Source organism: Strigops habroptila, chromosome 20, assembly GCF_004027225.2.
Source record: "Strigops habroptila isolate Jane chromosome 20, bStrHab1.2.pri, whole genome shotgun sequence".
NCBI classification, from domain to species: Eukaryota; Metazoa; Chordata; class Aves; order Psittaciformes; family Psittacidae; genus Strigops; species Strigops habroptila.
In genome coordinates, this window is record NC_044296.2 from 2,787,950 (window position 1) to 2,808,179 (window position 20,230).

A 20,230-nucleotide genomic window follows, 5' to 3' on the forward strand; every position below is an offset into this window, starting at 1 on the left:
GCCCCGGAACCGTTCGCGCCGGAAGCCGGAGCGGGCATCGCTCATGCGCGGAGCGGGAGCGGGAGCGGAGGGAGCCGGTACGGGCCGGGGGGGGGACACGACACGAAGGGAATGGGGGGGCTTTGGGCGTCAGTGGGGGGCGTTGGGGGGGTTTGGCTCCTTGTTGAGGTGTGGGGAGGCGCTGGGGGGGGGGCTTTGGCCTGGGGATGGTTGGGGGGGGCTGGTCCTCGCTGAGGGTCTGGGGCTGTTTGGGGGGCTTTGACCCCTTGCTGTGGTGTGGGGGGGGATTTGGTTTGGAGCTGGGGAGGTTTGGGGGTGACTGTGATCTTTGCTGAAGGGCTGGGGAGTGTTTGGGGCGCTTAGACCTTTGCTGAGGGGCTGGGGGTAATCGGGGGGGGGGGAGGAGACACGGGACTCTGACCCTTGTCAAGGGGTTGGAGGGTATTTGTGGGGGGCTTTGACACTCACTGGGGAGCGTTTGAGAGGAGCTTTAACCCTTGCTGAGGGCTTGGGGGGAGTTTGAGAGGGGTTGACCCTTGCTGGGGGGTGTTTAGGGGTGACTTTTACTCCTGCTGAGGGGCTGGGGGGTCTCTATGGCCTTCCTGCAAAGGTCTTACCAGTGTCGGGGGATTAATCTGTGAGGGCAGTGACATGACAGGGGGGGCTCTGGGACCCCATGTGGGCATTTGGGATAGCATGCTGAGGCCCTGGCCTTGCTGGGGGGGTTTGGAGGCCTTGGGGCTGCATAAGAGTGGCTCTGGGGCCTTGGGGGGTGGTGGGGCAGGTTCTGGGGCTGTTCCCTGTCAAAGTAGGGGGTTGGAGGTTCCCGTTTTGGGGGGCTGGAGAGAGTTGCTGGTGGGGCTGCAGAGCCTCGTTGGGCCCAGCTGAGCTTGGGGACGAGTATGTCTGTGTAGAAGCAGTGGCTGAGAAGATACAACAGTCTCTGGAGGCTTGTTCGTAGAGTCCTAGAATGGTTTGGGTTGGAAGGGAGCTTAAAGCTCACCCAGTTCCAACCCCCTGCCATGGACAGGGACACCTTCCAACACTAGAGCAGGTTGCTCCAAGCCCCTGTGTCCAACCTGGCCTTGAACACTGCCAGGGATGGGGCAGCCACAGCTTCTCTGGGCACCCTGTGCCAGCGCCTCAGCACCCTCACAGGGAAGAACTTCTGCCTCAGAGCTCATCTCAATCTCTCCTGTCAGATTAAAGTCATTCCCCATTGTCCTGTTGCTATTTACCCTTGTCCAAAGCCCCTCTCCAGCTTTCTTGTAGGCCCCCTTTAATATTTAACCAGTATTATATTGTTATTCTGGATCATTTTACTTCCCCACTTACTGAGCCAGTGGTACAAGACCTCCTGGCGTTGACACAGTGTCAGGTGGCAAGTGTCCAGGGCACAGTTTGTTGTGCTCATCTTCCATCCTTGCTGACAGGTCTAAATAGTGGGGGGACCTCCAGGTTGGGAAAAGCATTAGTTGTCACTCACGTTGCTTTTCCTCATCTTTCCAGCCTTTTTCCATAAGTAGCTGAAGCACAAAAGTCCCCATCATGGATTTTCAGCATCGTCCTGGAGGCAAAACGGGCAGTGGAGGCGTAGCCTCTGCCTCAGAAAGTAACCGAGACCGCAGGGAAAGGCTCCGGCAGTTGGCTTTGGAAACCATCGACATCAACAAGGTGAGCCTTGGCCTTTGTGTGTGTAGGAAAGAAAAGACACGGGGCTCCTGTCCTGCAGACTGCTGTGGGGAAACATTTAGGGCTTTGCCTGAGTGAAACAGCTTGGAGGGTTTGAGGTTTAGTGGAGGGTTATGGATTGGAATGAAGTACTTCTGTTTCTGGTAATACGGGAGTTGAATGAGAAACACTTGTGATGGGGCTGATCACAGAGGTGCCAGCATGTGTGTGTTCAAGCTGCTGCTGTTATATTATGTTCAATCTTCTCAGGACTGGTTGGTATTCTGCCGTTTCCTTCCTGCAGTTAGGTATGCTGTCACCAGTTAACAACTCTTTCTGTTTTCATAGTCCTAAAGCAGTATTGTGGTGCTAATTTAAACCTATGAACCCAGTTCTTCCAGTGCAGGAAAAGTTTGTCAATATTTTGGTTATGCTGTTGTTTTGCCATGTATTTTGCTTGTAACTTTTGAACAATTCTCTTCTTAGGACCCTTATTTTATGAAAAATCACTTGGGCTCTTATGAATGCAAGCTCTGCCTAACGCTGCACAACAATGAGGTGAGCTGAGAGGCTGTCTGTCTGCGTCTTGGCAGCAGGGATTTTAGAATAATATAGCTTCAAGTGCAAGAACCTGGGACGTGCCTGATGACTGAATGCTGAGGAGATGCTGGGGGGTGGTGGCTTGTGTGTGCTAAGCCTGACTGTTCATGACAGTTCAGCAATTGAGAGCAATCTAATTTTCGAGTAAGATTCCTTTCTGCTAAGGATTAAAATACCCTTGTCAACGTGTGATGCTGTCTCTCCTCTGTGACAAGTATCTCTCAGTGCAGGAACAGTCCTGCTTTCGTTTAGCTTTCTTATGCCTTGTTTTTTATTGCAGGGAAGTTACTTAGCCCATACCCAGGGGAAGAAGCATCAGACCAATCTGTAAGTCGTTCTCCACTGTAGCTTTATTCTCCATTACTGAAGCACTTTAAAACTTAAGTGGTGCACATCTAGAAATCTTCAACTCCATTATACAGTAGCACACTGTGCCTGAATGTTCTTTCACTGTGTTTGTTTCCTAGGGAACAGCCTGGCATTAGCCAGGGGGGACAGCCTAGATCTGTTCTAAAGAATGACAAGCTCCATTTTGAGCTCAATTTCAAAGCCAGTTGTGGGATTTCTGAAGGAAGGGGGAGAAAGAGTTTTAAAAGCAAATTGAGTCTAGTTAGAAGGATATAGTTTTGTGAATACAGGCTGGGAGAAGTTTGTAAGCTTTATTTGAAGAAATCAGGTTTGCTTTGGTTTGGATGAGTAGCTTGTGTGGTTTTCTTCTTTTTCGTTTCAAGAAGTAAGTCTTCTCAAATCCAAGGTCAGCTTGGGGGAGCATAAGATAAATGAGGTGACAGCCTTTAGGCAGGGGAGGGCATGGATACAACTGGCCTGTAGTGGTGCATGTGGAAGAGAAATAGCAGGTTTTCCTGGCCTGTTTTCTGTGAAGCACTGAATCTTCCATGGGAAGGAGTTCAAGCTGCTCCTAGTGCATCCTTTAGAAACAAGTGGGGCTAACCTTTTCAATTTGGCTCATGTCACATCACTCTGCAGGGCCCGTCGAGCTGCCAAGGAGGCCAAGGAGGCCCCTGCCCAGCCCGCACCGGAAAAGGTCAAAGTGGAAGTGAAGAAATTTGTGAAAATTGGAAGACCAGGTTATAAAGGTTTGTCAGGGGGGTCTGTTGTTGGAGGTACCCAATGTCTGTCCAAGCTGGGGATGAAGTGCAGTGCTGGGGATGTGAATTATTCATTAGTTTTTTGAGCAGATCTGGCTATGAATAAGATACGGGCTTATCTCCTGATGTCCGTTGTTGTTGAAATTGCCATGGAACATCTCTTTATTGCTGATGGTCAAGTGAGAACCATTTTAATATTAGATTGATATGTCTCAGTCAGCTCTTAGTAGAAATCATGCAGGAGATAATGATGTTTCAGTCTCTCTTCTCATTTTCCTGTGCTGTACTATCATTCACTAATGCTCATAAATCACTCATTACATGTTGCTCAAGTGTTTTCTCTGAACTCCTCATTGTTTTGGTTTGGCCTTCAGTACGAAACTTGGCTTTACCTCCCAGCTTTGTTCTGCAGTGCACAGTGTTTGCCCTACAGCAGCTGAATTTCAGTAGAGATCCTTAGTAGAATCACAGAATCATTAAGGTTGGAAAAGACCGTTAACCTAACACTGCCAGGGCCACCACTAAACCATGTCCCTAAGTGCCACATCTACACGTCTTTTAAACAGCTCCAGGGACAGTGACTCCACCACTTCCCTGGGCAGCCTGTTCCAGTGCTTGACAGCCCTTTCAGTGAAGAAATTGCTCCTAATACCCAGTCTAAACCTCCCCTGGCACAGCTTGAGGCCATTTCTTCTTGTCCTATCACTTGTCACTTGGGAGAAAAGACTGACTCCACCTCACTATAACCTCCTTTCATGTAGTTGTAGAGAGCGAGAAGGTCTCGCCTGAGCCTCCTTTTCTCCAGGATGAACAAACCCAGTTCCTTGGCTGTTCCTCATCAGACTTGTGCTCCAGACACTTCAGCTTTGTTGGACCTGCTCCAGCAGCTCAGTGTCTTTTTCTTGTGATGAGAGGCCTAAAACTGAACACAGTAGTAACTTTCATTAAAGACAATGTGGCATTCTGTTTGATAAATGGGAGGAAAATGTTGTAATCTTTTGTTGCTGAAAGCTTTGCATGTTTCCTAGGGCAGAAATAATGTTGCTCTAACCCTGCTTTGTAATGCACTGAGCTTTCTTCTTCTCTTCACAGTGACCAAACAGAGAGATCCAGAAACAGGCCAGCAGAGCCTTCTCTTCCAGGTAAGGGCACTGTTAAATTCTTGGTGTCAGGGTTATCTGTGTAAAAGTGCTGCTGAACAAGCAGTTCTTTGCAAGATTCATAAAATTAATAATAATTAAAAAAAAGGCCTTATCTGCCTGATCCTCTGCTGCTGATTGTGTCAGGGAAATCCACGTTGTAGCTGTTAGGCTGTTTCCTTTGCTGGCATCTGATCTCTCAATATGCTTCATAGTTGAGGGATTTGTTTTGTACAAAGGCGGGGTGCAAAGGGGGTCTTCTCCTGTCCTGGATGTCTCCTCAATGCTGCAACAACACCCCAACAGATTGATTATCCAGAGATTGCAGAAAGTATCATGCCTCGTCACCGCTTCATGTCAGCCTATGAGCAGAGGATTGAGCCCCCTGATAGACGCTGGCAATACCTTTTGATGGCAGCAGAGCCCTATGAAACCATAGCCTTCAAGGTAAGATTTGGGATAACTGATTGTTGGGGAGGTTCCCTTCCCATCTTTTTCAAGGCATTAATTCCTAGTGACCATGATTGTAGACTTCTGTTCTAGCCCCCAGGGGGTTAATGGAATGGAGAGGGGGGTCAAGAAGACATGACTGGAAGTCATTAAACCCTACTGAGAATTGGTGGAGGACTCTGGCATGAAAACTAGACTGTGTGCTGAGCTCTTGGGAGCTGTTGGATTCTCAATGTCTGGCACAGAAGGGAACCGCCTGGGCTTTGCTCCTCAGTCTTTGTGCAGATGTTGAGAGAGGGGTTTTTGCCAACACACTTGTCCTTGACCGATAGGGAAGTAACTTAATTCTTTCCTGCCTCCATCTCTATCTAATAACATCCGAGACTAGCACATCTCACAAAGGCCTGGAATAACAGTGCTTATCTTGCAGGCTCTGGGGCTAAAAAGGGCCATTGAGCTAATCTGGTGGTGCTAATAATAGCTGCTTGTTCTTTTTTGCTGCAGGTGCCAAGCAGAGAAATTGACAAAGCAGAAGGAAAGTTTTGGACTCACTGGAACAGAGAAACCAAACAGGTAGCTGGAGCACTGCAAAAAGGTTGATGAGAGAAGGCAGAGCAGCTTTGGGGGAAAGGTGATGCAGGAAGAGTGTGCATCAATTATATCTGGGCTGGCTTTGATGCTTAAATTGTCATTCCTTCTAGGCCAGGTTGGACAGGGCTTGCAGCAGCCTGGTCTAGTGGAAGGTGTCCCTGCCTGTGGCAGGGGGTTGGAACTGGATGAGCTATAAGGTCCTTTCCAACCCAAACCATTCTCTGATTGTATGAATGCAGCTGTGCAGTGACTTCTCCTGACAGAAAGATCTTCCTGTGTGAGATCTTTGTGAGAATTGAACCAGGGAGGCAGATCCTTGGTTGCTGCCAGCAGCAGCAAAGGGTGCATAAACATGCAACACTGTGCAACACAGTGTGGCTCCTGGCTGCACGTCTGTGGTGAGCCTGTGGTGTGGCTGTACTCACAGGGACCAGATGCAGAGTGGGGGATCTGACCCATCACAGAGAGCTTAGTGCTGAGAACATGTTTCAGAGGAGTAAAGTACTAGACAAGACCAGTGCTTGTCAGGAACGCTGCCAGGGTAGAACAGTGACTGTGGTCTGTGCAGCTACCGGGCCAGGAGACACCCGAGCTGTGTTCCTGGAGACTGAGAGCAGCTGTCTTGTGTGATGGCACAAAGCTTTCCTGAGGATTAATTGTTCCCTTCTCTGCTTTTCTCCCCTCCCCAGTTCTTCCTTCAATTCCACTTCAAGATGGAGAAGCCCCCGGCTCCACCAAACCTCCCTCCAGGGCCTCCGACTGTGAAGCGGCCTCCTCCACCTCCACTGATGAACGGCTTGCCCCCACGGCCACCGCTGCCCGACTCCATGCCACCACCTCCTCCAGGAGGCATGACCCTGCCTCCTATGCCTCCCTCTGGACCGGTGCCACCGCCTCCAGTGCCACCACAGTTGCCACCAGCCCCCGGTGTACCCCCTCCTGCTCCTCTGCCACCCATGATGAGGCCACCGCTCCCCACGGAGGGGCCGGGCACTATCCCCCCTCCGCCTCCCTCCAACTAAAGCCCCTCCTGGACTCAGTCCCGCTGGACTCCTCCAGCTCCTCTCTTTTTATACGCAGATCATGACTGATTGAGAGAACTATTTCGGGTTTGTACGCCTGCAAATTTGACTAAATCCTGTAGGTTCATTAAAAGGTTTTCAATTTTCCTTTCTGTTTTCCCGTGTTTTGGTTAAAATATTGCCGTGTGTTCACTTCCTTTAGCGCTTAGGTAGGTCAGACATTCCCAGTCTGGTTACATGTTGGAAATTCTCCAAAGAGGAGATAAAGGATTGGAAATCTCGAGGCGCTTTGCCTCCTAACTGAATAGCTACATCAACCTCAGCTCAGCTGCGGCTGGATGTGTATCCCAGAAATTCCCAGCCAGTGAATCAGTTGAAATCCTTTATTGAGCTGCTTCTTCAGTGATGGGGAGACTTGTTACAGGCAGATGGGCAGGATTCTGTTACTGGGTCACCACTGATCACAGTGGTGGGCTGAGTGGCAGAATTTTCTACATCTAGTTCTGTTTTCCTGTGGGATTCTGGTTCCAGTTGGAAGAGCACTGCTCCTGCTGCCTTTGGAAATGGCCTTTCTCCTGCTGGTGCCAGAGTGCTCAGGTGCTGCCAGCTAAAAGCTGGAAACCTCTCCACCGAGGCAGTCAGTTTGGATTGCTTCTCGGGAGTCCTTGAAAAGCACCGGACAAGATTTCAATTGAAGCCAGATTCCTCCCTTCCGGAATGCAGCTGTCCCGCTCCCACCTGCAGCTTGCTGGAGGGGTCACACCAAACATGGCTTCACAAAGTGTCATTGCTCTGGTTTGTGGTGATGGTGGTGATCTCTGGGAATGTTTAGTCAAAGAAATGCAGTGATATTAAATCTTAGTTTATGATTGTAATTCATTAAGTGTACTGCTATGAAGCACCTGCTGCCACGTGTGGTTTTTACTGTACATGTAAAATCTCCCACTGGCAGACTGGTTTCGACAAGTTTTTTGCTCTCTGGTTTTATTTATTCTTGATATTTCCTTCAAACAACCATTTAGTTGCCATTTGAAAGTGGAAGTTCTGAGGTTTTTCCTCTCTGTCTCTTCTAGGATCCACTTCACTCAAGTGGGGTGTCACACCGCTGGACCTGGGTGCTCAGTGGGGAGCAGCAGCGCTGGGGACTGGGCTGCTTGGCCTGGCTGTGCCCTTGGCCAGTGCCTGGCTCGAGTCACAGGCCATGAGGGGCCTGAGCTTGCCAAAGCCCTACTACCATACGCCCCTTTGATGGGAAATCAAAGTCTTCACCTCTTCTGCTGGCCTGACACAGGTTCTGCTCAGTCCCACCAAGTGTGCCCAGCCCTTGCTGGCTTCACCACTGTGCTGGAAGCTCTTTGGAGCAGAGCTGGCCTGATGTTTGAATGGGCTTGTGCAGGTCCCCTTTTGCCAGGCATGTGTCCCCTGTCACAGGTCCTGTAGAGGAGAGGGCTGCTGTCTCCAGCCTTGTGGTGGGTGCCCTTTGTCCCTCTCTGGTTCAGCTGTGTGGTCTGCTTATGATGTGCTGAGCTTTGAACTGCGAAGTCTTGGGAAGGGTCTGAATGTGTGTTGGAACTTTCTGGCAGGTACATTTCCTCCTGCTCTCAGCTGACAAAAAAGCAGGTACCTTGGGGGGATGTGTTTCACTGGGGTGGGTTAGGTAGGTGGTGTGGGTAACCCCGACTGTTAAGGTGAGCATTGGCATCTCACAGAGGGAAAAGTCCTTATAAGAGGTGTGTTGTGAGACATTCTAAGTCAACTCTTAAGTGTTCAAAGTCATCAGGGTGCTGCTGCACCCTGTGAGATTCTCCTTCAGAGGCTGAAGCAGCCTGGGCAAGCCTCTAACCTGCAGCATGTGAGGTACCAGTGAAGAGAGGAGAACACTTTCCATGCATGCACTTAGTTTCTGCCTGTTCTCTGCCTCTACCTCCCTCCTCCTGGTTAATTCTTCCCTTCTGGTGTTTCACTGCTAATGGGAATAGTGTGTGCCAGTCCCCATGAAGATCCAGGCCTAGACATCCATCCTCCTAGAAAACATCTGAAGTCAAGGACGTGCATCCCTACAAGTAAGAGAAACAGCTTTACTTTTTTTTTCCTTACATTTCCAATACTGGATGCAAACCCAAAAATAGAACAAAAAAGTTTCTTTGAAGCATCCCTCCCTCCTCTCCAGCACAACAGCCTTTGAGTTTCTCAAGGGAGGTGTGTTGTGTATTGTCAACTCAAGGCCACTGGTTTTTAAAAGGGAGACGCTGTCCTCCCCTCCTGCCCCAGTGTCCTGGATGCGTGTGAGCGGCTCCGACTGTGCTGGGAGTAGCTAAAGCAGGACCATGAAGGCTGCTCTGAGAGTGCTTTGGCTGTGCCTGGTGCTGTTGCTTCCCTCTGCAGCACTTCCAAGAAAGGGGAGCACGGGAGAAAGGATTTCCCCAGTTGACCAAATGGAGCTGAGTCTGCCGGAGGAGCTGGGACTCGGAGCAGAGGAGAGAAAGAGAGAAAATGCAAGTTTCCAGGAAAGAGTGAGACCCAGCTCGCTGGGGAGACCAAGGCTGGCTGCTGCTGCTCGCCCCTTTTCAAAGCCTGACCCAGGAACAAAATGCCTCCAGGGGGTGGCTGAGGACGGGGGCACCAGCTCCAGCCTGCACCCATGGCCACTTGGGGGACTGGAGGGGCCTGTGTGCAGGGTGACAATGGACCAGGACGGGCTGACCCCGGGACACCTGGAAGTGGTGGGGGTTCTCACCCACTATGAAAGCAGCTTCATCAAGCTCCTGAGACAACGCACCAGCTGGGACCAAAGCTCTCTGGAGACCTTTGGGCTGTGCCCCGGAGGGGAGGCGGGTGCTGCTCTCCATCCCCTGAAGCACATCCATGCGCACTTGCTGGAGCCGGGGCAGGACCGCTTCCTCGTGCTGCATCTGGAGGAAGGTTGGTGGGAGATCCCTGCACTGAGGCTGAGCACGGGGCTCGGGGAGGCTGATGCTGTTTTCTCGCCCAAAATCAGGGATTTAAACACCAAATTAAATGTGCAGGGTTGGGTTCCTTTTAAAAGTAGTGAATACAGTAATATGTCTAGTGGAAGCTATCCCTGCTTGTGATGGGGGGTGTGGTGGAACTAGATGATCCTTAAGGTCCTTTCTAACCCAAACCATTCTGTGATTCTATGTCTTCCTGGGTCCCTTTTTAAGAAGCTGTAGTAGTGATGATGGCTTCTGTCCCTGCCTGTCACTAATGACCAGGGGCCATAGTCTTGGTGACTTCTATGCTTTCAGGATGACAGGCGTTTCTCATGTGGGTTAGGACCCCATGCTGACTCTGTCTGATTGGGAAAAGAGAGGAGAGATTTGGACACATGGCCCTGGCTGCTCCTGCTGTGGTGTGTCCCCAGCTGATCTCTCATGCTGGGTGTTGCAGAGGGGCCTTGGGCTGGCTCGTGTAGCTTCAGCCTTATGCCAAAACCAGGCACATTCCTCTGTCCTGCCTCAGAGGTAAGTGCTGTGCTGAGGGAAAGCACAGCCTCGGGTTTAATCCAGCCTCCTGTGTAGCGAAAGTATCACACTGGTTTCTCTCTTCTTGAAATCTCCTCCTCCCCTCCCCGATTTTGGATTTTTGGCTGAACTTGCCAGTGCCTGGCAACTGGGAAGTGGCTCTTCCCCAGGCAGTGCTGCTGGCCACCAATGGCCACAATGTCCCCAAGCAACCAGGGATGTCACAGGAGAAGAGATTTCCATGGGGATCTGCCCATGAAAATCTGCCAGAGCCACTCTGGGAGCGAGGCAGCCCTTGCTGACATGTCCTGAAACTGGGAACCGCGGTTTCATAGAAACATAGAGTCACAGAACGGATTGCTATGTCCCGCCATCCCATCAGCTCCTGTCTCAGATGCTACGGCCACCACAAGGGCTGGCTCTTGGTCCCAAAGCCCCTTCCCCACCCCTCAGCCCCGGAGCCGCACAGGGGTTTCACCCCGCTGATTCTCCCTTGCAGTGCAGTGGGAAGCCCCGGCGCAGCTCTGGTTCAAGCTGGTTTTCCAGGCGGAGGTGGGCCGGTCGCTGGGAACGCTGCGCTTCGCCGTCCTGCTCTTCTACCTGGGCCCCCGGCCGCGCCCGGGGCACCGCCAGCAGCTGCTGGCCACGGGCACCGGGCTGGCGCGGGAGCAGGTGGGTGCCGGGGGCTCCGGCTGGGAGAAGGGAAGGGAAGGGAGAGGGGACTCGGCTCTGCTGGGCCAGCACTTTCACCATCCCCTCCCACTCCCTTTGCCATTCCCTCACCGTCCCTTTGCCATTCCCTCACCGTCCCTTTGCCACCTCTTCCCAGTCCCTTTGCCATTCTGTCCCAGTCGCTTTGCCACCCCCTTCCACTTCTTTTCCATTCCCTCCTCCTGCCTCCCTTTGCCATTCCACTCCAGTCCCTTTTCCATCCCCTCCCAGTCTGTTTGTCATCCCCTCCCGGTTACTTTTCCCAGTTCTTTTGCCATCCCCTCACTGTCCCTTTTCCATCCTCCCCCCCTCCTTCCCCCCCCCCCCGCCCCTTTTCCACCCTCTCCCAGCCTCTTTGCTATCCCCTCCGAGTCCCTTTTCCACCTCTCCCCATTTTGCCACCCCTCCCAGCATCGCTCTCTCCCTCTGGGACCGAGCCGTGCCTGCAGATGGAGCTGTTCCCCCGGCGTGTCCCGCGTCTCAGCCCGTCCCGTCCCTGGTCTCCGCAGCCCGGCCGGGGCAGCAGCTCTCCCCGGGGCTCCATCCTGGGGGTCCCGACCGACCCCTTCCGCCGCTCCCGGGGCCACCAGCGGGGAGGCGGGGAAGCTCCTCGGGTGCCCCCCGCGATGTCTCACCTCTGCGCCTTCCGCCGCCGCGCAGAGCCTCTGCCTCGGCGGGGACACCCGGTACCTGGCCCTGGGAGCCGCCGTGGCATCGGTCACCCGCACCAGCGAGCAGCTCCGCTTCAAGGCTTCCCTGGCCCTCCGGCAGCACGGAGCGGGAGGTAGGGACACGGGACCCCCATAGTGGGGGGGACAGCGGGGCCCGTGCCCTCTGTGTCCTGACCTGGGCATCTGGGATGTGCCCACGCCTGTCTAACGAGGGGCTGTGGGACATGTGGGGGATCCTGGACCACCGTCCTCACCGCTTCTCTCCCCACCAGGTGCCCCCCTGCCTCCCACAGAGGCCCAGCAGCTCCTTTTCGGCTCTGATGACAAGTGCTTCACCAGGATGACCCCTGTGCTGCTCCTGCTCGCCAAGTCACGGCAGGAGGAGGAGGAGGAGGTGGCTTTGGCTCCTTCTTCCTACCTCTCTGCAGATGGGGTAGTGGATGTGGCTCCATACCCGCAGCTCAGGTCCGTGACCCTCACTGCAGCCATGGGATTGGGAGCCGGGGGGGAGTGGGGCAGCGCCAGCCCCTCTGCCATGGGGCAGGGCCTGGCAGGACGCTGTGACCCTCTCTGTGTTCTCCTCACAGCCCACCCCAGGCCGGGACCGAGGAGCTGCCATCCCCCACCGCACTGAGCCAAGCCAACACTTCATCCTCGGCGCCCGGAGGCAGCAGTCAGTTCCTGGGAATTCTGACCCGGTTCATCCACCAGGTCCTGAGCCTGTCCAGCGAGCCGCCTGCCCAGCCCAGCTCCCACCACTGGCTGGACTTCCAAGTGATGGAGACCCTCCCTCACCAGCTGCTCAACCTGTCAGAGGAGGCAGCGCTGGAGCGCCTGGTGCAGTCGGAGGAGCCCTCGGTGCTGCTTTTCCCCCAGGACAGTGGAGCTGTGCTGGAGCAGCACTTGGGGGACTGGCAGCCGGAGGGGACCGTGCTGCAGCTGCTGATGGGCAAGCTGGAAGCGCTGATCCAGGAGCTGAAGGACATCCCAGCTTTCCAAGCTAACATGGGCCTTTTCCAGCACCTCCTGAGCTTCTGCTACTACCCACCGGGGCCGGGTGAGGGTCCAGGCAAGGAGCAGCTGCCCGGCTCGGGGAAGCTGCATGCGCTGCTGCTGCTGAAGGCGCTGCAGACGGTGCGGGTGCGCTGGCAGGAGCGCAGGCGGGTGCTGCGGCAGAACCGCAGCGCACGGCACCAGGCCCACTGCCGCCTGCAGGAGCTGACCATCGACCTTCACGACCGCAAGTTCATCGTCATGCCCACCGTCTATGCGGCCAACAACTGCGAGGGTCCCTGCAGGCTGCCCCTCTCCACCCGCGTCCCCAGCTACTACTCGCACACGGTGCTGCTGCTGGGCATGCAGGAGCGGGGCTCGCCCCTCCAGCGCCCTCCCTGCTGTGTGCCCGTCCGCTACTCGGACCAGCTCATCATCAGCCTCTCTGCGGAGGGGCTGGAGGTCCGCAAGTTCCCCAACATGGTGGCAGAGGAGTGTGGCTGTCGGTAGAGGCACCCACCCCCTCAGCCCGTTCCCCCCTCCCCATTTGCCCTCGCAGCTCAGGAGCTGGTGCTTCTCAACAAGACGGGAGCTCCCCGTGTGTCCTTTCCCCATGGTTTGTCTCTTTAGTGTTGCTCTGGTTGTGGGTTTCAGCTGTGGCTGTGCTGGTCCCTGGGGGCTGCTCTGCAGCCTGGCATGTCGTGTGCCTGATCCTGATGCCAGGGATGCCCCAGGTGCTGTGCTGCAGTGTGGTTCTGACTCCATAGTGGGGTTTGGGCTGAATACAGGTCATCAGGGGAGGGCAAAGCTTGGCAGAGCCAGCCAGGATTATGCTTATTTATCCGCTGCCTTGTGTTCCTGTAGCAGCTGGGAAGGGCAGTTGTTGCTTCCTCGAAGCCCCCATCACCTTGCAGCATCCTCTGGCCCATCACTAAGCCCCTGCTGGCACACAGCTCCACCTGCGAAAGCAGAACAAGAGGCAAAATCCCCTCACAGGGACCAGCCTTTACCTGGGATCCGTCCCCATGTGCGATGGGGCCATGGAGAGGCGCTGGCAGAGGCTCAGGGCTCCTGGCTGGGTCCCGTCTGCGTCACCCTGCACTGACCCCACTCTGGGGCAAGGGAGGGAGCGATCCCGTTACTCCTCCTGCCTGCTCACACCATTAATGGGAGCGGGCACAAGCGGCTGCCAAAGCACCTGCTCCACGTCCCCGCCAGCGTCAGCACCGAGAGCCCGGCTGCTCCCAGATCATCTTCCCAGCTCAGCCCGGCCAGGGCTGTCCAAGGGTCCAAACCCCCCGAAAGCAGCTCCTGGGTTCACCCTGGCTGCAGCCCCTCCAGTGCTGTCACTGGCCCCATCCCACAGCCCATGCAGGGACCCGAGTTAGCCCTGTGCCCCTGTACATCGGGGATGGGGGTCACAGAAATCACACAAACATAACCAGGGACAAGAGCTTTTCTTGTTTGTTTTTTTCTTTTTTTTTCTAAACACCATACCTTATTAAAAATGAAAATAGTTTATTTTAATCTGCATTGATTTAGCACATACTTAAACCTGCCGTGGGTTGGGGCTGTGAACGTCTCCTGTAGTTGCTACAGCGCTGCGTGATATTGCACTTGTGTTTCGTTCCTAAAAGTGACTCTGTGAAGGCAAAGCCCAAAGGGATCCCCGGTGATGGGCTCTCCAGCCCTGGTTTTTACCAGCAAAGCTTCATGCCACCCTGCAGCAACAGCACCGGGGCCCAGCAAGGTCAGGGTGGTTGTTCCTCTGACACCTCTCTGAGGATGGCTTCCTTCACCCAGAATGTACTTTCTCTCTCAATTTGCTTTGAATAAAACCATTAACTAAGAGCTACACAGTCTGGAGACAATCTCTGTTCACTGGGATCCCTGTGCCCACTGTGCTGTCCCGATGCCTCAGGACCACAAGGGAAAATGGGCTGCAAGAGAGATTCTGGGTGGGGATGGAGAAACTGCACCAAGGCCGGGTGGAGAGAATCTCCGTCCCCTGGTCCTTTTGGGTTGCCTTTGTGCATCTAATCCAGGGGGGCCCAAAGTCCCCAGGAGGGTGGTGCCAGGCTCCCAGGCTGCTCTGCTGCTGCTGGGTGATCCTGGAGCTGCTGCCGGTGCTGCTGGCCTGGGGGTGTCTCTGGAGAGCAGGCAGGGATCAGCAGAGTGCCCTTGTTGGGGGCACTGCCGGGGTTGGATCCCACTGGGTTCAGCATCACCGAGCCCCTTGGTTGCCCCGGCCTCAGTCGCGCCTCTTGCCCTCCTTGGGCCGGGCTGGGCCGTCTTCCCAGGACTTCCTGCCCTTCTGCTGCCGCCAGTCCCGCTTTGGGCTCTCCCGGCCATCATCAGCCCTGCCGGGACGTCCCTTCCACCCCTCCCTCCTGGGCTCGTCCCGCTGCCGCCGGCTCTCCTTTCCCTCCCGGCCCCGCTTCTTCTGGGGCTGCTGCTCCGGCTCCCGGGGGGCCCTGGGGGCTCTGCTGGGCTTGTCCCCTTGTGCCCTGTCTTTGGCTCGTGCCTCCCTCCAGCTGCTCCGCTCCGCCCGGGCAGCACGTGCCTCCCGGGCCTTCTCCTCCTTCTTCTCCAGCTTCTTCTCCCGTCTCTTCTTCACCTCTGTCACAGCTGGTGTCACCTCAGGGACATCTGTGGGTTCTTCTGTGGGCTCTTCATCCTCATCCTCATTCTCATCCTTATTCTCATCCTCATCCTCATTCTCATCCTCATCCTCATCCTCTGGTACTGAGCGGCCAAACCACTTCTTGAAGATCCAGGGCTCTGCCTGGGGTGGAACAGAGAGGGCCAGGCACTGGTGAAGCAGCCCAAGGGACATGGACCCCTCTCCATGGCTCCCCATGGGGATGAGATGCTCCCTCCCCTCCCTGGGAGGTGTTTGAAGATGCTCACCCCCCAACCCAGACCCGTACCAGGTTGCTGTCGGCATCACTGTCATCATCACCGTCATCGTCACCATCATCATCCTCAAACATGCTGCTCTCTGGCTGGATAGGTTGGGCAGTCACCACTTCCTGGACCTCCTCCTCCTTGGTGCTGACCACCTCTGCAAGTGGAGGGGGACAGACCACCGTCAGCAGGGGATGGGGCTGTTTGGGTGTCATGTCCCAGACACGTGGTCCCAGGGCCACCCCACCCTGGGACATGGCCCCATCTCAGGCTGGATCCAGGGGACCAGGGCAGCACAGAGCATCTGGACCCACCGTGAAGGGGAGGTGGTGGCGGGTCCTGCCTGCCGCGGCTGACTCCCTCCCTGGAGCATGGAGCTGGAAAACAGGAAGGGAGAGGAGGCAGAAGGTGGCAGCAGGGTCTGACCCCTCCGTCCCCCTCCATCCAACTCCTGGCTCACCTTGGAGCACCTGGAAGGTGACGCTGAGCAGGGCAACGATGGAGGCCACGAGGATGCACTTGTTGAGGGTGAGCCCTTCCCAGAGGAGCGGCTCCTCCGCGGGGTCCAGGCTGGGGGGCTCCACCTTCCTCTGCACGGGGAGGCTCTTGGGGACTGGGGACCACAAGGAAAACAGCGTTACTGGGGGAGCTGGGAAGCAGCAAAGGGCTCTAAGGTGCGTGGTGGTAAGGGCTCTTAACATGCTCCTGCACAGCCCATCCAGGGCAGGCACAGGAGCAGGAGCTGCAGAGACCAGCAGAGAAAGGTGTTTACACTGCAGAGGTGGGCAAAAAAGGGCCATGGGGGCTGAATTCACAGTGTTTGGGTCCTGACAGTGTTACAGCATCCTGGGGCTCAAGCGGGAATACCTCTGCCCATGCTCCTGGCTCTGCTGCTCCCCCCACCAGCAGCAGATTTGGGCAGGGCAGAGAGGAGGAGGAAGAGCAGGATTTGGCAGGTGGATAAGAAGCTCCACTCTGTATCACTGAGTTCCCAAGGGACTGTGGGGAGCAGAGCTCAGCCCATCACTGCTCTGTGGGCAGAGAGTGCTCCCGGGCTCTCCAGGGGTGCAGGACAGGGTCATAGAATCACAGAATCATAGAATCATAGAGTCTGGTTTGTGTTGGAACTGGTTTGTGTTGGAAAGGACCTTAAAACTCACCCAGTTCCAACCCTCCGCCACGGGCAGGGACACCTTCCACTAGAGCAGGTTGCTCCAAGCCCCTGTGTCCAACCTGGCCTTGAACACTGCCAGGGATGGGGCAGCCACAGCTTCTCTGGGCACCCTCTGCCAGCGACTCAGCACCCTCACAGGGAAGAACTTCTGCCTCAGACTTAAGCTGAACTTCCGTGTTTCAGTTTGAACCCATCACCCCTTGTCCTATCACTACAGTCCCTGATGAAGAGTCCCTCTCCAGCATCCTTGTAGCCTCCTTCATACACCGAAAGGCTGCTCTGAGGTCTCTGTGCAGCTTCTCTTCTCCAGGGTTGATACCTCTGTGGCCACGGGGGCCAGGCTGACCATTTTGGGGCAGAGAAGGGCTTTCCTGCACACCTACCTGGAGGGCTGGTAGCACTGCCTTTGGCTCCCACCTTCTCCGCCCGCTTCTTGTCCACGCCGAGCGGCGCTGGCTCGGGCATGCTCAGCTCAGGCTCGTCCAGATCCTGCTCAGAGACACCAAGCCGGGTCCTTGCCTCCTCTAGCCCCTGCGGGGAGGGGTGTGAGCGTGGCTGGCAGTGTCAGAGCACCACAGGGCCCCATGGGGAAAGCAAGCAGCATGGCTGGGCGGGATGGGGGACACGGTGCACGTCTTTGCCAGGAGAACAGGGAGCACATGATGAGCTGGGGTCTGGACTTGGTGCTGCTTGGGGACCGGGGCTTTGGTGGCCAGGCTGGCTGCTGGCTGGTGTCATCGGTGCCATAAGGGAGAGCTGGCACCAGCATGGATCAGTGCAAGTGACAACTGAAGGATGCAGCCTTCGGAGACACCGGGATGGCTGCGCTGCCACATGGCTGCAGAGCCCTCCTGGATGGTGCTGTGGGACAGTCCCCCCCAGCCGCCAGCCCCGGGACAGTGTGCACTTACATGGGCTTTGCTGCTCTCCCCGTCACTGCTCACCAGCACGTCAGCATCTGTGAACGACAAGCACAGTGTGGTTCATTAGGTAGTGGGTTAGGGGAGGTGGGAATGGCCAGGGGCTGGGGGTGTGTGGTCTTCCTGCTGCGACCCACTGGCCCACAGAGCGGGGGCATCATGGCCATGATTAGACAGGTCACCCATAGAGAGAGGTTTCAGAAGACAGGCAAAAAGCCCCTCGGCCATCATGGCAGCAGCTGGCACGGTTGGGGTGTAAGAGGAGCACTGGCCAGGTCTGTGGCTGCTGAGCCCAAAACGTCACCGTCCTGGATATCCCAGGGGAGCTGCAGCCAAAGGGGGTGGTGACATCCCTGCCAAGGCACACAGTGGGAACAAACATCCCAGGGTGTGCACAGACACCCTGAAAACACGTGGCTGGAGGCTGGAGGCAGCTCAGGCCATAGCCTAGAGAGCAGGAAAAGCTCCAGGTACCATGGAGTAACCAGACCTCAAAGAAGACCTCAAGTCACCCAAGAGGACCACAGAGCTCAGGGATGACTCTTGGGGCTTTTCCTAGATGTGAAGTGGGAGAGAAAACCAGAGTATCCCCAGGACTCTGCAGTGGTTCGACGCAATGAAGAGTTGGGAACGTGCTGGGATCCTCGGGCTCCCCGTGGGCTTCTCTGCCCCTGGATCTGGGCTGAGCTACGGGGTGAGGATGAACCAACAAGGTCCCAGCACCAAGTGGCCTCACTCCTTGGCATTTCCGAGAGCAGCCCTCTCTCTGCTGGGATCTGGCTGCTATACCCTTGCAAGTCCTCACCAGAAGGAGGAAGTTTTTGTCCCCCTTTGAGCCAGATTCAGTTTATTTTCTCCCAGTGGAAGAATGAACATGGAGAAAAGATACCAGTTCCCAAGATGAAATCTCAGACACAATATTGGAAGCAAAACAAAGGAATAAGAGGAAACTTTTTGGCTGGGGAATCATGGTCTGAAAGGTCTTTGCTGGTCCTTTCTCTGCTGGGAAGCAAAGGAGCTGCCCCAGCACTCCTGTGTTGGCTCGGAGGGTTCCCAGCCCCAAGGAAAGCACAAAGACAGAGAATTTTTCCTTAAAGAGTTTTTTCACCCAAGTGCTTGATGTGTTTTTGACCTACTCAGCAATTCACAAAGATGAATGCAAGGAAGATGAAGGAGGGCACGAGCCTCTGTGCTCTTCACCCTGGCTACTGCTGATGTCCCTGCAGGGTCAGCACCATGCAGGTGCCGCTCGATGCCCAACATTGCCCCAAGAGTTGATGGTGCCACAAAGAGCCACCTCTGCCAGGCTGAGCCCCCCAGAAGGCACCTCCTGGTCACTGGCCTGCAGTGAGGACAAGGTACCTTTGCTCCTGTCCTTCCTCTGAGTGCTCCCCGCCTGCCCGGGCAGCTCGTCAGTGGCCTCAGGGCATTCCAAGTCTTTCTCCTCACCGGGACCTGCTGCCATGTCACTAAACCAAGAGGGATAAAACAAACACCGGGTGGTCAGTGGGCAGGAGCCCTGGCGCTGGGCGGCAGCGTCCCAGAGCACACAGCATCCTGCCACATCCTTGCTGTGGTCCCCAATCCTCAGCGGAGCTCAGCTCCCATCGTGGGGTGCTGGGCAGTTTCCACGCCTCCATCCCTTGGGCATCACCTGAGTGGAGGAGCCCAAACCACCTCCAGCCCCAGGGCACATTCACAGGCTCTGCTGCGATGGCTGCAGGGCTCTGTGACAGCGACAGCCACGCTGTGCCTGGGCAGGCAGCCATCCACCCCCTGCCAAGCACCCCACAGACATTAACTCAGTCCCAGAGCTGACCAGCTCCATGTCTGGGTCTGTCCCGCTCCTGATGGGAGATGGGGGTCCATGCCCTGGCAGGAGATGGATGCATTTTGGGGGTCTACAGCCCACATGGGATCCTCATACCCAGCCAGCATGTCACTTGCAGGAACAGGCTTCCTATCGGACCAGCCCCAGCACCAGTGTTCCCAGCACACTGCCACTGCCTATGCCAAGCAGGGCAGGGAATGCCTCCGATGCCAGGGACATTTTGCCCATGGCAGGGCTGGTCACCCACAGCCCCAGAGCCCAGCTCCAGCCCTTGGCTCACACTGACATCCCATACAACAGCTCAACCCACCCATCCCTTTCCTGGCTCTGCCTGTGCTCCCGCTTCCCCGGACACATGCTCCACATGCTAAATCCTCTCTTAAATGTACAAAATTGCAGATACTCAATGAATAATCAGCTCTGCTCCGCTGTCACTGGGACTTTTCTTGTACAAGCTCCTAAGGTTGCTTCAAGCGCTGACTCACATCAAAGAAACTTCCAAAAATAGTCCCCTCACCCGCCCTGCTCTCCCTGTGCACGCTGGAATGGCAGCACCAGGACAAGCTGAGGGGCCCTGGATCCACTGGGCTGAGCGCTGCTTCACGGGCTGTGCCCATGGGCTGCCCCACGTCCCACCAAAAGGGTTAAAAGCCACCAAAAGTCCTACCTGGGGCTTGACACCACCGCTGCTCTGCCTCCAACCCCGGCTGGCCCCGGCTCTCTGGGGTAATATACAGCAACAGCTGCCCAACGGTGCCGGAGCAAAATAGCACCCAATCACCGGGAGCCCGAGCACCCACCCTGCTGCAGCCCCACAAAAGGCAGTTTAGCCCCAGGCACCGAGAGCAGGGGCTGCCTAGCGAGGCTGGAGGGGGATGCAGCTCTCAAAGGCATTTGGGACATGGCTTGTCCCTCTGTGAGCCCCCCCTGGAGAGCACAAAGAGGGGAGAAGGGGCTGT

General features: G+C 55.7%; 3 protein-coding genes across 8 annotated transcripts in view; 2 read left to right on the plus strand and 1 right to left on the minus strand.

Annotated features, from left to right (window-relative positions):
* Positions 1-4: 4 nt before the first annotated feature.
* On the plus strand, positions 5-6,729 carry SF3A2 (splicing factor 3a subunit 2). The gene is made up of 9 exons (XM_030509223.1): positions 5-77; positions 1,510-1,674; positions 2,158-2,229; positions 2,552-2,598; positions 3,259-3,368; positions 4,473-4,522; positions 4,826-4,966; positions 5,474-5,542; positions 6,250-6,729. The coding sequence occupies exons 2-9, from the start codon at positions 1,549-1,551 to the stop codon at positions 6,580-6,582; spliced, it is 948 nt and encodes a 315-aa protein (XP_030365083.1). The 5' UTR covers positions 5-77; positions 1,510-1,548; the 3' UTR covers positions 6,583-6,729.
* A 2,083-nt stretch (positions 6,730-8,812) lies between these two features.
* On the plus strand, positions 8,813-14,294 carry AMH (anti-Mullerian hormone). The gene is made up of 5 exons (XM_030509225.1): positions 8,813-9,504; positions 10,564-10,736; positions 11,436-11,559; positions 11,719-11,911; positions 12,034-14,294. The coding sequence occupies exons 1-5, from the start codon at positions 8,910-8,912 to the stop codon at positions 12,947-12,949; spliced, it is 2,001 nt and encodes a 666-aa protein (XP_030365085.1). The 5' UTR covers positions 8,813-8,909; the 3' UTR covers positions 12,950-14,294.
* The window catches only part of LOC115618068 (nucleolin-like), a 32,819-nt gene continuing 25,848 nt past the window's right edge, over positions 13,260-20,230 (minus strand). For 3 of the 6 annotated variants that reach the window (XM_030509219.1, XM_030509221.1, XM_030509217.1), the window contains 6 exons: positions 17,432-17,478; positions 16,904-17,051; positions 15,807-15,959; positions 15,661-15,723; positions 15,370-15,503; positions 13,260-15,224 (listed from right to left, as the gene is read on the minus strand). In XM_030509219.1, coding sequence (XP_030365079.1) covers positions 14,691-15,224; positions 15,370-15,503; positions 15,661-15,723; positions 15,807-15,959; positions 16,904-16,985 — 966 coding nt within the window. In that variant the 5' untranslated portion in view covers positions 16,986-17,051; positions 17,432-17,478 and the 3' untranslated portion in view covers positions 13,260-14,690. Of the gene's footprint in view, positions 15,225-15,369; positions 15,504-15,660; positions 15,724-15,806; positions 15,960-16,903; positions 17,052-17,431; positions 17,479-18,802; positions 18,910-20,230 lie in introns of all 6 variants that reach the window. The other 3 variants (XM_030509222.1, XM_030509218.1, XM_030509216.1) reach the window with 2 other exon arrangements.

Coding starts and splice junctions, on each gene's coding strand:
- SF3A2 (XM_030509223.1), top strand. CDS start 1,549: ATGGATTTTCAGCATCGTCCTGGAGGCAAAACGGGCAGTGGAGGCGTA. Junction 1,675..2,157: donor AAACCATCGACATCAACAAG/GTGAGCCTTGGC, acceptor TTCTCTTCTTAG/GACCCTTATTTTATGAAAAA. Junction 4,967..5,473: donor ATGAAACCATAGCCTTCAAG/GTAAGATTTGGG, acceptor TTTTTGCTGCAG/GTGCCAAGCAGAGAAATTGA.
- AMH (XM_030509225.1), top strand. CDS start 8,910: ATGAAGGCTGCTCTGAGAGTGCTTTGGCTGTGCCTGGTGCTGTTGCTT. Junction 9,505..10,563: donor CGTGCTGCATCTGGAGGAAG/GTTGGTGGGAGA, acceptor TCTCCCTTGCAG/TGCAGTGGGAAGCCCCGGCG. Junction 10,737..11,435: donor CCGGGCTGGCGCGGGAGCAG/GTGGGTGCCGGG, acceptor GCCGCCGCGCAG/AGCCTCTGCCTCGGCGGGGA.